General features: G+C 33.0%; 1 protein-coding gene across 1 annotated transcript in view; it reads right to left on the bottom strand.

Moving 5' to 3' along the window:
• Window positions 1-12,499, bottom strand: part of LOC135126715 (protein timeless homolog) — a 130,008-nt gene that overhangs the window by 47,052 nt on the left and 70,457 nt on the right. The window contains exons 10-16 of the mRNA XM_064052818.1: window positions 6,598-6,654; window positions 5,700-5,769; window positions 5,446-5,647; window positions 5,250-5,395; window positions 1,897-1,982; window positions 1,627-1,821; window positions 1,435-1,566 (exon numbers count right to left, since the gene is read on the bottom strand). Coding sequence (XP_063908888.1) covers window positions 1,435-1,566; window positions 1,627-1,821; window positions 1,897-1,982; window positions 5,250-5,395; window positions 5,446-5,647; window positions 5,700-5,769; window positions 6,598-6,654 — 888 coding nt within the window. The remainder of the gene's footprint in view (window positions 1-1,434; window positions 1,567-1,626; window positions 1,822-1,896; window positions 1,983-5,249; window positions 5,396-5,445; window positions 5,648-5,699; window positions 5,770-6,597; window positions 6,655-12,499) is intronic.

Raw genomic sequence — 12,499 nt, forward strand, 5'->3', positions numbered from 1 at the left:
GAGTTCTGATATTTACCAGAGATTTTCGATGTTCACTGGATAACAAAAATTCTTTCCTTTTAGTTGATAATACAACTGTCTGGAACATGGACACATTACAACATATTTTTATCAATATGAAACGTCGTGTGGCTTTATGTATACAGCAAAATGGTGGTCACTTCGAACACTTATTGTAAAATTCACAATAATGACTTCCGCCCTGTTTCATAGCCAACATAAATTGTTTTTCTTTGCAAGTGTCTTCCTGTTTTAACTTTTACAGAAACGTTTAAGGTGCGAAAGTTAGAAAAAGTAAAACCGCTGTGTCTTATGCCTACTTGTGACATGCGCAATATAAGATCCCCAACTTTGTTAAACAGAAAATCGCCAATTACAGGGAACAAATTTAAACAACAAACAGAGAAATTAAGCGGAGTTTGAGTCAGCTTTATCTCTCCAGCAATCGAGTTGTCCTCAATACCTACATCATTATCTAATCACTTTTCAAGAGTGTTTTGTAGTTATGCAACCAACAATTATAATTACAATTAACTTCCAGTCATTATCTTCACATTTTTTAATTTGCATGGAAAATCCATAGGCGACTAGATGAAAATCATTTTGAAACACCTTGTAGAATATTTTAACTGAGATTAAGTGCATGACGCATTTAACGAGACGTTTAGGGACGTCTGATTGGCACAGAGTCGGTTATGTGCCGTATTAAAAATTTCATCGTAGTCAAATATTTAATTGAGCTTGTGTAGACCGGGTTTAAAACATTTAACTTTACTTTCTTCATTCACATTATTTACAATCACCCTGCTGCATAAAAAAGTTTAGATAAATATTTAACATTTAGTGACTGTCATTCGCACACCACTACACATAAAGATAACATGCCATAAACACCGATTTTTGAGGACGACGACAACCCGCAGATATTACGGAGCACTTTATTCGTATGATGAATTCACGAATCGTAAGTTGTAATTTGTGTTTTGTAAATATGTTTTTAGACTTATTAAGTTATTATTATTTGTTATTCATTATAACTTGTTAAACTGACTGCGGAAAGCTTTATTATAAAGCACCAGTAAACCTATTATTAATATAATTCGATGTTTTAATTGAGAAAAAGCAGATTTTCTAATAGTGCAACGTGACTTATTAAGGAACCAACAAAGGTATGCCCCAAGTGAGCATAAACACCCCGTAGGGCTTCTCAATGTAGACGCGTAAGTGAATATAGACCCGTCAGCCCTCCCTCACACTGAAATTAATTACCTGGCCGTATTTTCATGCCGGAAACCCTAACAGGTAGTGTTCCTGCAAGCTCAATAAAAATAATGGCAGAGGGATAACATTCAAAACCTCCAAAGCAAACACACAACCGAATAAAAATTATTCAAACCACCGTAGGCCGTTTCCCACCTATTTAATTATACTCACCCTTGGTTGATTTCGTCCTCTTCTTTCGGACCTCGGCCCTGTCCTGTATCAAGCCTAGTTCAAGCAGCTTCTGCACGATTTTGGGTTTCGACCGCTCAACGTTTAATCTGGCCATTATGCAGCCCAGCGGGTCTGTAAGTAGATTATTTCACGCACAACCCCTAATAAAAACCCCATGACAATCCATCTTACCCGCTGCATCCCTGAACTGCTGGTACAATTCGCGTAATTGCGTCTCTTCTTCCGAGCCCCAATTCTGAGGGCGCCTGGCCCCCGATTTCTGCCCTTTGTAGTTGACGAGGAGACACATTTCTTTGAGCTTTTTCAACACTCCACGTCGAGTTCGCGTGTTATCAATGAGATTATTAACGATCCAATCGACGATGTCTGTAAATGAGACGTCAGTCAAACGTGATATGAACAAAGAAAAGCTGATGGGTTTCGAGTTCGCGAGATACCTACCCTCTTCCAATTGATTCTGTTGATGTTCCATAAATAATCGTCTCAGCTCGTCCTCTTCCTCCTCGGTCCACGATCGCGAAGACACCCTTTAATTTTATAGCATTTTTTAAAGCGCCTTCATTAAAAAGATAATGCCGAAAAAGCATTTACAAACGAATACCGCATTACGGGAGGAATTTATTTTTTCGAAAGCACCGCGTTTCGTTACGCCTCATGAATATTTTTGATAATAAAATAAGGATCATTCGGGCTGGATGGGTGTTCATCGTGCGATTTGCATTTTATAGAAGAGAACAGCGCGGCGGCCGCGAATTAATCGATGGACATGTAAGACTGAAACGAGGGCAACGTTGCAAGAAGAAACAAACTGTCGCAAATAGAAGTTTTAAAAGCAAACTGTTGCTAATAAGAGTGCCAGACGCTGTAAGCAGTTTACTTTTTTTTTTAATTAAACTCGACTGATAAATTTTATTAATAAAAGTCTCGCATATACTATTCTTAAAATCTGATTAACCCAAGTTTGCTCATGAATAACATAATGTAATTTTCAATTTACGATCAGTTCAATTGAAAGCTTGAAATTTATATTTATATATGTATAATGTATACACATGTGTATAACGATGAGTTGACAAATAATACAAATCATTTTGTACCTTCTAAAGACCTACAAAAACTATGTAGTCTTACTATAAATACAGGAACTAAAATGCCTGCGAATGTTTCGCACATTTCACTTGCAGAAAATATACTTAATTTAGATTTTTTTAAATTCCGATACAATGTATAAATGTCTTTTTATTTGCTTTTATCTTTATTATTCAATCAAAATTCTGTGGTAAAGCTTAAATAATAAGTTTTTGTTAAGACAGTTTGATTGATGAAGTCGTTAAACTAAAATTTAGTTTGCTGTCACCATTATTAGTTATTAATCACAACTGTTTAACGTAACTGAGTAACTGCTTACGTTGGAAATAGATAATTAACGATTTCTGTACTAATAACTGTTATTTATTTTGGAACCCATTTTTTTTTTGGAACTGTTGCTTTGTTTCAAAATTGTTATTTTCTTTTTTTTATAGACAAGTATAGCCCAAATTTACATAATTTGTTACACACAGTAGGAGTATTATGGGTCCTGTATGAATGATAACTTATAAGCAATTAGGTGAGTTCATGAACAAAATGTGCAAATTGAAACTTTTTTTGTATCATGATGAAGCAAATCCTTTTGGCCACTGCTGATGTAAAGGGACATTCCACACAACATTTTGTTTATATGTATGTCTAAGTTGTCATTATTGATTAATGAAACAGCCTCTGGTGCGATACTATAAGGCCCGGTTTATAGAAAACGAATTACATAATTATTTAATCATCGATTAACTTAACAGAGGATTAAAATGTAGAATATGAGCCCGTGATTGGTTAAAGCATGCACGTTGCCTAGCAACGGACCTCAATTAAGAGTTAAACGCGAATTAACTTTAATTCGTTTTCAATAAAACGGATCTAAATATGCAGAAAGCCATAATGTCGTACATATTGTTTTACTCCTTACAGGATTAAAATGGCTTGAAATCAGCCGAACGTCATTTTTTTAAAGCGGCAGTTTTTATTACTTGTGAACCGCATTCCGAAATGTTCCTAAATAATTGAGCTATTGATTTTTAAAGATACGTAATGAAAATTATCAACAACAAAATTTTCTTTGCGTTATATAAAGCTGTGGATAGGTTATATATATTTAAAATTTTGTAACAATAACTCTGTTAATAACGGAGATATTTCGCTCTGAAAATTTTATATGTTGAAAATCCCATGAGCCAAACGCAGCGACTGGTCTAATAATCGAATAATTTTTCATAGGTGAAAATTTAAATTACCAGCTTTATTTTTCAATTTATTGATAAATGAAATTGTGTGAGGTGTTGCGGTTGTTTCCAAACGCAATTGATCATCTAATGTGACCTGAAGATATTTGTTTCCGACGAGATCGAGCTTAGTTGCATTTTGCGTTAGATGTGAGCAGTTATTTGGCTGCAGCATTTCGGGCAAGATAGTTGGGTCGAAGAGGTATTATTGAATGGCTTCCTCGTTCCCCCGACTTACCGCCACTCGTTTTCTTTTCGGAAAGTTTGAAATGTAAATGTTCATAAAAGAGATATGGCAAATTCCTCCACAAGTTGCAGAAAGTGTTGTACAACATATCAATAATCGGTTAGGTCATGGTCAACATTATATACATAGGTATGTGTTATTAATATGTTACGATCTCCATTAAGATTATCAGTGCGTCCGAAGTATATCAATCTTACAAGAATAGTTATTATTTCGATTTTTTTTTTCTGGAAATAGAATCTTTTTGTTCTTCAAATAAACAAACTATTTAAAACAACAAATGACTTGGGTACATTTCAGACTAAACCGGAAGTACGCATATAAAAAAAAAACGGAAAATTCATCAGAAAATCTTTCATTCTTTTATTATTATTATTATTATTGATTAGTTGATCAATTTATATATCAACATACTAAAACAAACAGAATGGAAAAATACAAGAAAAAGTACAATTTAAACAGTTGTCCGACTAATAAGCAGCTATCTATAATTACTGCTAACTATACAATAACTAAAAATTTGAAAAATATCGCTTGTCAAATACTGAAGATAATTGACCATTTCGGGCCTTAGAGCACCGATATATAATCACGAAAATTTGTTAACGTGGTATATTTTTATTAAATTTTAAGAATTTAAACACTTGTCTAACTAACGCACAGAAAATGCGGACAGTGTAAGTTATGCAACTTAGATCACAACTAATACAGCAGATGAAAACCCGTTCTACCCAGCTGAAAATAATATGCAATATAAAAGAGTATCTAAAAAAGTGTTAAAACAATTTTAAGCACATATTTCATAGATTAAACAAGCCGTGAAAATTCAAATAAATACAGTTACGTGAACTCGAGTAATATTCAATTTTAAATCAAAGTTCTGGGTAAGCAAGTAAACAAAGCTAAAAATAATTATACGCAATCTACATGTCCACGTCAGTGATTTTAAGAATAATTGCTTCACTTCAGTAATCATTTACGTGCAAAGTAACTCGTGAATGCAAGTTATCAGGGCGTCCATTAGCGATTCCTAGAGGCATTTTAATGGCCACATGTGCATTTAAATTTATGCAAAATAGAAAAATTACAATGAAAATGCATTAACCTTCAACGCTAATAATTAATTATTTAATTCGCATTTTTATGATAGCTTCCGACCCATGAACGCCAGCAAAAACCGTCGCGTTCCGTCGTAACAACATTAAGAATTGTAAGAAAATGTCTCTACTTACGACTTGTGATTACTTCCATATCCATATTCGATTTCGTAAGCTTCGCCACGATTCTTAAAGAATAAACTTTCCATATACACCTTCTTATTAACTTCTGTAACTTTTATAAATTGCCGAATAATGTAAGTCGCGAATTTCACGAGTTCCTACAATTCGGCAGTTAATAGATGTTTAAAATTCCAGCCTTGTTACCTACACGATATTCGGGGAAATCCTTGTTGGCATAAATTTTCTGAAATGTTCTGAAAATTGATACTTGGAAAACCATTACATACATCTTACAATCGAATGCTATTCGATGCAGAAGTTTAATGATACAATTGTTTGTATTTATAGAGTTGCTTTGAAAGTCTCGTAAAGCTAATCCACAAGCTCTTACGATTTTGGGGTGAGTCAGTCTGGAATTTAAGAGATGATTTTCAAAGTAGAGGGGTAATTTGGACGGGTTACCTATCAGCAAATTCTTGAAATCTGAAATCTACTTCCCCATAGTGGTCTTCTATATCTTCCTCGTCTTCTTCTACAAAAGTTTTGTTTAGAAAAATTAAAACATGTGTTGTTATGGGTTGGAATATCGACAACCGGTCAGTGATTTTTATTATCTCATTATGGTAACATCGTAAACCATAAGATTTGAGTTTCATTAAAACAGAAAAGTGGTGTTAGTACGTCTTGTTTAATAATTTGTCGCGAGAAAAATTCTACGCTTATTAGATTTCAAGTCATACACGTCAAATTTATTTTTCCTTATGTACAAAAAAAATGACAAGACTTTAATCTTTGTTGAATTTATGCTTATTCCTGTATTACTATGTTGATATTAATAGTAAAGTTAGTAGAAAATGTTAACTGTCCTGTGGATGTACACTGTCTTTTGTCATTACGTCTACAAAAACACATTTTATAAGACATGGTTAAATAAGACAGCTATAAAACGTACTCTATACCATTGCATCCTCTCATAGGAACAAGCAAATCTGATTCGCAAGAGGGTAACAAAAGTTTGTACCATTTAGCCAACCAACAACAACCAAGCAATAAAAACAGGAAATAGAGTTTATTTATTTTTATTTACTACGGTCAGCTGCAACGATATATATGTAAAAGTTTTATTTGAAACAACGAAATGATATTGTTACAATACTGAACAATGGTGGATGCGCCGGGTAAATTACGTGAAAATTTTATGTAGACTAGTTTAACATTGTTTTTTTTACTCGAATACGTGAAATTGTACTACAATAAAACTTGTATGCCTGTGGATTGCTGCGGTTTTATAGCACGTCCGTCTCAGGTGTAAACCAGTCTTAATATCGACACGAACTCGAGATATGGTCAGTAAACTTACCCTCATCGTTTTCGTCGTAAATCGGTTGTTCCTCGACGGGCGGTGATACATCATTTTCTGTAACAAAAAAGACGGAGAAACCGTAAAAATAGATTTTTGCAGTAAAGTGTTTACTAGAGGCCGCCCCGTTTAATCTTGTTATCTGTCCTTAGTAAGTCTCTACGTAATTTAAACTAATTACAGCTTTTTGCTGACTGTTAGCAATTTACCCCGACATTACAATGTCTCTCTGGTTATCCACTTAACCGCCCTTGCTGCTCTTGGTTTATGAATATTTCAAGATTAATCCAGATTAAAAAGCGCCATAGATACCCGCTCCTTCCAAAGATAAAATACCATTTGGAATGCTAATGCGGTTTTCGGACCATTGCAATTTGATGGCGTCATATTTTACAAAAATAGCTTCATTTCAGTTCGCACCTAGCTATAAAAGGCTCCCGGGTGCTATTGTCATGCAACAGCAAGTTGATTAAATTTAACGCTAATGCGAGAGATAAGAAAAATAAAGGCGTGGCGGAGCTGTGTTCAGATTAGGAGTATTCGAGGATTAATGAGATACAAATTTCGCCTGTACAACGTGATAGTCGTAAAGCTGACGCCCACAGCGTATCACATCAAGTCCAATAATGCGTTTATAACGGGTCAATTAGTTTCTCTAATTATGCCCATTGTTACAAACGGTCACCTGCGAGCATGTGGCTCGACATCGGTCTAATTATTGCTCCATTCAGTTCAAACGTGAACGCAAATTCGGCAGATGATCGCTGGTTTAATTCGCACCGCAATACGTGGCGATTTTACCAAATGCTTTACTGGAAATGTAGGCAGTTTGAAAACTTCATCAACTTTAACATAACGAAATACAATTGTTGTGGCCTATTGCATTTTACAACTGTCAGGCGTAGCCACACTTCCCATGTGCAATGAATGTGTTAAAATAATTAAATATTTGAATAGTCATATTGCCGGGAAACATTAAAGTCATAAATCTTACCATATTACATGATTGCACTATCTATGCACACAGTTAGACTTACGAAATGAAACTTTTTGTTTTCCTAAATGCGTCGGCAAAATTTTTCAGTGACTTCTTTCGTTATTACACCATTTAGCTTTTGTTTGATTTTAATCATAATCCCTATTAATTTAAAAGGCTAGCTGAGCACTCAAATTTAATTAAAAAAATAAAACACATTTTTTGAGAATTTTGTGATACGACTATGACTGCATCATTCATCCATAACAAAGAAATTTGTTAATTTAGGGACATGAGAGGTGGATTTCCAGCGATAATTAAAACGTACAAATGTTTCAAGACGACATACTTTTCAGAGATAAAATTTACGTCTTTTATGGAATTAATATCTCGCGGATATTTTTTTACACAAGACAAAAACCATTCCGGAACATTCGAACGTACTTTTTTCCACTTTTCTTATCTCAAATAAACCTATTTTTTCTTGCAAGTTACAAGGTATCTCACGAACACGATTAGCAAGTAACAAAACGGTGCAATCTTCGGATTTAATTAATATTAACGACCAACGACGCAGAAACATACGACACATTTTTTTTACGAAACGACACTGTACGTATGTAATTAACATACGATAATTGCCGAAAGAATGGCACCAGGCAACATCGTAGATATTTTTATTGTCGGGGGGGCTGTAGGGTAGGATCTTTCTCAACATATTGTTTATCAATATTGTTATTAAAAATAACTTGCAAAATTATGCAATAAAACAAAACTTTCAAATGTTAAACGCAATATAATACCAAAGTTTAAAAAATATAAATATGTGATATAATAATATTGCATAATGTAGGTATAAAGAAATATTTTACAATTGTGCACTCAAAATATAGTGTGGTGCTTAAAAGTTATAACTGCTAATAAAATTTAACTTAAAAATGTAAATAATGTTTAACGTATGAAAAGTTTATAAAAATTAAGGGGGACTTTAACAATCTGGCTGTATCTGCAGCCAAACGTTAATTTTTAAATATAAAAATATGAATTTTTGGTGGGAAGGAGGGGGTTAGAGTAATTACCCTTGGCACCAGGTTCATTTTTTCACCCTTTTTTTAAAAAATGCACATATAATTTCAAAAAGATCACTACTTCAGAATTTGTTTCGTTTCTTGTATAGAAACTTTTGTGTATTTCAGTTAGAGAGCAAAATTTTAAAAATACATACCAACCTATCACTGGGCATATAAATCACTAAATTAACCATAAAAGTGAGAGTTTTAAAATTATCAAAACTATATTAAAATTGAGGCTTTTCTTTATGTTAATGGCTATATTTTGGATTCCACTCGGAAAGGAAGCTTAGCGACCTTTTGACCTTTTTCCGTTTATGGGTTTTCTAGTATGTGCGGCGATGATGGGTGAAGAAAAGCCTGGAATTGGAAGTCGCGGTATCGGTATTCTAGAAAGACGTCGACCGCAGAATGTCTAGAAGCGAAGTATGGGTTTAAATAGAGACCACCTTCCAGAACGAGTCAGTCTCAGCCAACAAGTGAAGTCAATGGGAGAAGTAGAGTCTAGTCAAATTCATTCCAGTCGAGTCGAAATTATTCTGTACATAATCGCTGTGCAATTAGTCGTGTAAATTTGAGTTACTAAGAAATAAATTGTTGAGTTTTACCCACGCCGATTTCATTTACCGCTCCACGTAACATTTTTAACAAAAAGATAAAAAGAATAACTTATTTAGATTATTGCAAATCTTCACGTGTATTGTGCAATTGTTTAAAAGCATGTAAACGACATTAATATCTACTAATCAGTTGTTATAAAAAATTTACACAAAAAAATCTAAACTTTTTCGATACTAATTATTTATGTTCTTTCTTAACGCATTTAAAATTTTATCAGTCATAATCCTGAAAAACAAGTAAAAACTATTTAAAGAATGGGACGCCAGAAAGAAATTAGGTGAGTGTACTAAATAGCACAAATTAAGAACAGTAACTTTGTATACAACTGAGTGGTGTTTTCGTTGATCTCCAATGTAAGATACAGTTTGCACTACTTACGTTAACTTGACATACATAATAAACAAAAAATTGGGCTCATTTTTGATTGATTCTACTATTTTAAAGAGTAAATGCATCTAATGTTAATATATATCAACTAAAAGGTAACCTCAAGATAAACTACAGTGCGTCCTAGAGAGACAGTTATGATATGGTCTTTCATCCTAAAAAAGAATCAGATATTAGTAATGTCCTCAATACAATGAAATACCATCGCAAAACTATTTGTGTCAACTCGCTGTTCCTCAACTTTTTTATAACTTTCATAATTTAAAATTTAGTATAAACTGCGCATGCACTGTGAATCGTAGCCAATTGGTGAACGTTCATTGGTTAGATGAAAGAGTTTGAACAACTTGACGTAAATGCTATATAAATATGCGCAAGCATAGCAAATATGATAAAATTAAAAGTGATATTGTAAGTCAAGGTACTTAAATATGCATAAAATAATAATAAATTTACACAAATTTTCACAATTCGTCTGTGGCCGTTTTGATTCAAAACTTCAAGTCGACATAGTTTATATAGTATATATATATTTTTTTACGTCCACCAACGTCGCAATTTCTTACAAAAATATAGGCGGCAACGTGGGCTAGTGATTTTTTTGGGAGAAACAAATTAAAAAGAGATTAAATTTGTCTGCGTCTGTCAAAAGTTAAGAGTTGTCTTCCTTTGTAATTACATGTAGAATTTGCGAAATAAGTATTGTTGTTAATCGCTATGTAATGGATAGAGTTGGCAGAACTTTGTAAAATACTGCGAACAGTTCGAAATATCTAAAATAATGATTATTGAAAATTTTGACCCAAAAAATATTTAAAAACGCACATCAAAAAATGTTTACAATTTTTTTTTTTAAACTACCGACTAGTCAATTGTGATGTAATATCCGTTCGCAAAACTCCCGCACTGTCAGAATGACATTCTGTTGGTATGAGAAATAATCCCCTAAAAGATTTTTAAGTTTATATGATTACCGCCTTGAATTTCAAATTTTCAAAATTAATGAATGAAAAATCAAATGTTTATTAACTATTTTACCTTTTTGAATTGCTGAAGTGTTCAATGTGTTTAAAGAACTTTTCAACAATTCAAACAAATTGTAGCACCAGAAGCGTAGAAGTGGACAGTAAGGTCAAAAATATATATTATTCAAAAAAAGCTTTCGTTGTCGTTCGTGTGTCATACTCTTTCTTTACTTGAATTGATAAAAATCTTCAATTAATGTGCTTTTGACATTTTTATTTGACAAGTTATTTTTAGTTACTAATTTGTCACTAGATTGCAATTTTGCAACATATTGTACAGGTTTTCCGCATCTCACCACTGAGTACACTCAGGTCATTTTTTCTAAATCTGACACTGACAGTGCGGGAGTTTTGCGAACGGATATTAGCTTCACAACTGAAGAGTCGGCAGTTGGAAGAAAAATTGTAAAAATTTGTTGATGTGCGTTTTGATTCATCACATTTAGCAAAGGCTTTTTTCAGTTTGCGACAAAATAAATTTCTTGTTTTGCGTTTTGAGATGATGGTTTCGGTTTGAAAAGTGACAATTGGTGGAAAAATTGTGACAGATTTTAAAAATCATCATTTCCAATTTGTTCTACAATCAAATCAACAAGTGGTGGACTTTTAAAAAGAAAATAGAGAATACAAACTTTTTCAAGGCCTTCGATAGTGTTAATCACGATATCTTACTAGTTAAATTGAGTAATTTTGGTTTTTTTTGGATTCACTACTTAAATCGATGATTTCTTATTGAACCCGGTGTGTTAAATAAAATTGGTATTAGATTTGACAATATTGTTGTTTTGTGAGGAATGTCTCAAAGGTCGGCCCTTGGACCTTTTGTCTTTGTGATTTATATAAATGATATAGTTAACTCATTTGCGGACGATTGAAAAATCTCGAACAATTTTTTCGATGGAGAAATTCTAATCTTCTATAAGATAAACGTTGCAAGATGCTACTCTAGCATAAAAGATTTTATGAATGACATGTACATATTATGTGTTAAATATATATCTTATATTCTAACAGGGATGTGTTTCCGACCACGGTAACCATATAAACAATTGTTAAAATTAATATTTTCAGAACGAACTGAACACCCAATAATTATTTCAGTTTCAGTTCTATTAGTGCTGTTGTTATTCAAATATACTAAAAAAGCTAAAATATGATTACTTCTATCCGATGCATGATAATGTAAAATTATTAGCAATGGGAAATGAATTTTCATTATTTTCAATGAAAATTCAGTTTTTATTGGCTGCGACAATCATTCGTTCTATCGGATGGGTGTCGGTTTGCACTGTCATCATTTATTACAGATCAAATCGCGGTAGGTAGGTGTACAAAATGTTGTGGAGCCATAAACTACACATATAATAAAGGTTTAAAATTTTATTTAGCAGAAAAATCTCGTTTTTAATGATGACTTGCAAATGAAGGTTGTTAACTTTCTACATTATTGACTCATTTGCTTACCAGGTATAAGTGCGACATTCCCTATTAAATAAAATCTCTGGCATTCATTGTGTATTATGTTTGACACATACCAGTGTAGCATCATGAATAAAACCTTCTACGGCATCGTCTTTTGAACTTAAGAAATACATTCGAAAACAGTAAGAACAGCATACACACATGTATCAAATTCTGCCCTGTCTATGAAACCATTTTGAGAAAATGGAATTACTCAGTAATGTCTATACACACATTGTGTGTTACATTATGTATTTAACAACATTTAGGTGTTACTTCCAAGGGTTAACGTTAAAAGAATAAAATAAACAAAAATGACGATCATGTTCAGTCCTAGGAATGTATCCTTTGGGAATATACAT

This window comes from Zophobas morio, unplaced genomic scaffold, assembly GCF_036711695.1.
Source record: "Zophobas morio isolate AGI-343-1 ecotype UQ-CSIRO unplaced genomic scaffold, CSIRO_AGI_Zmor_V1 ptg000011l, whole genome shotgun sequence".
NCBI lineage: Eukaryota > Metazoa > Arthropoda > Insecta > Coleoptera > Tenebrionidae > Zophobas > Zophobas morio.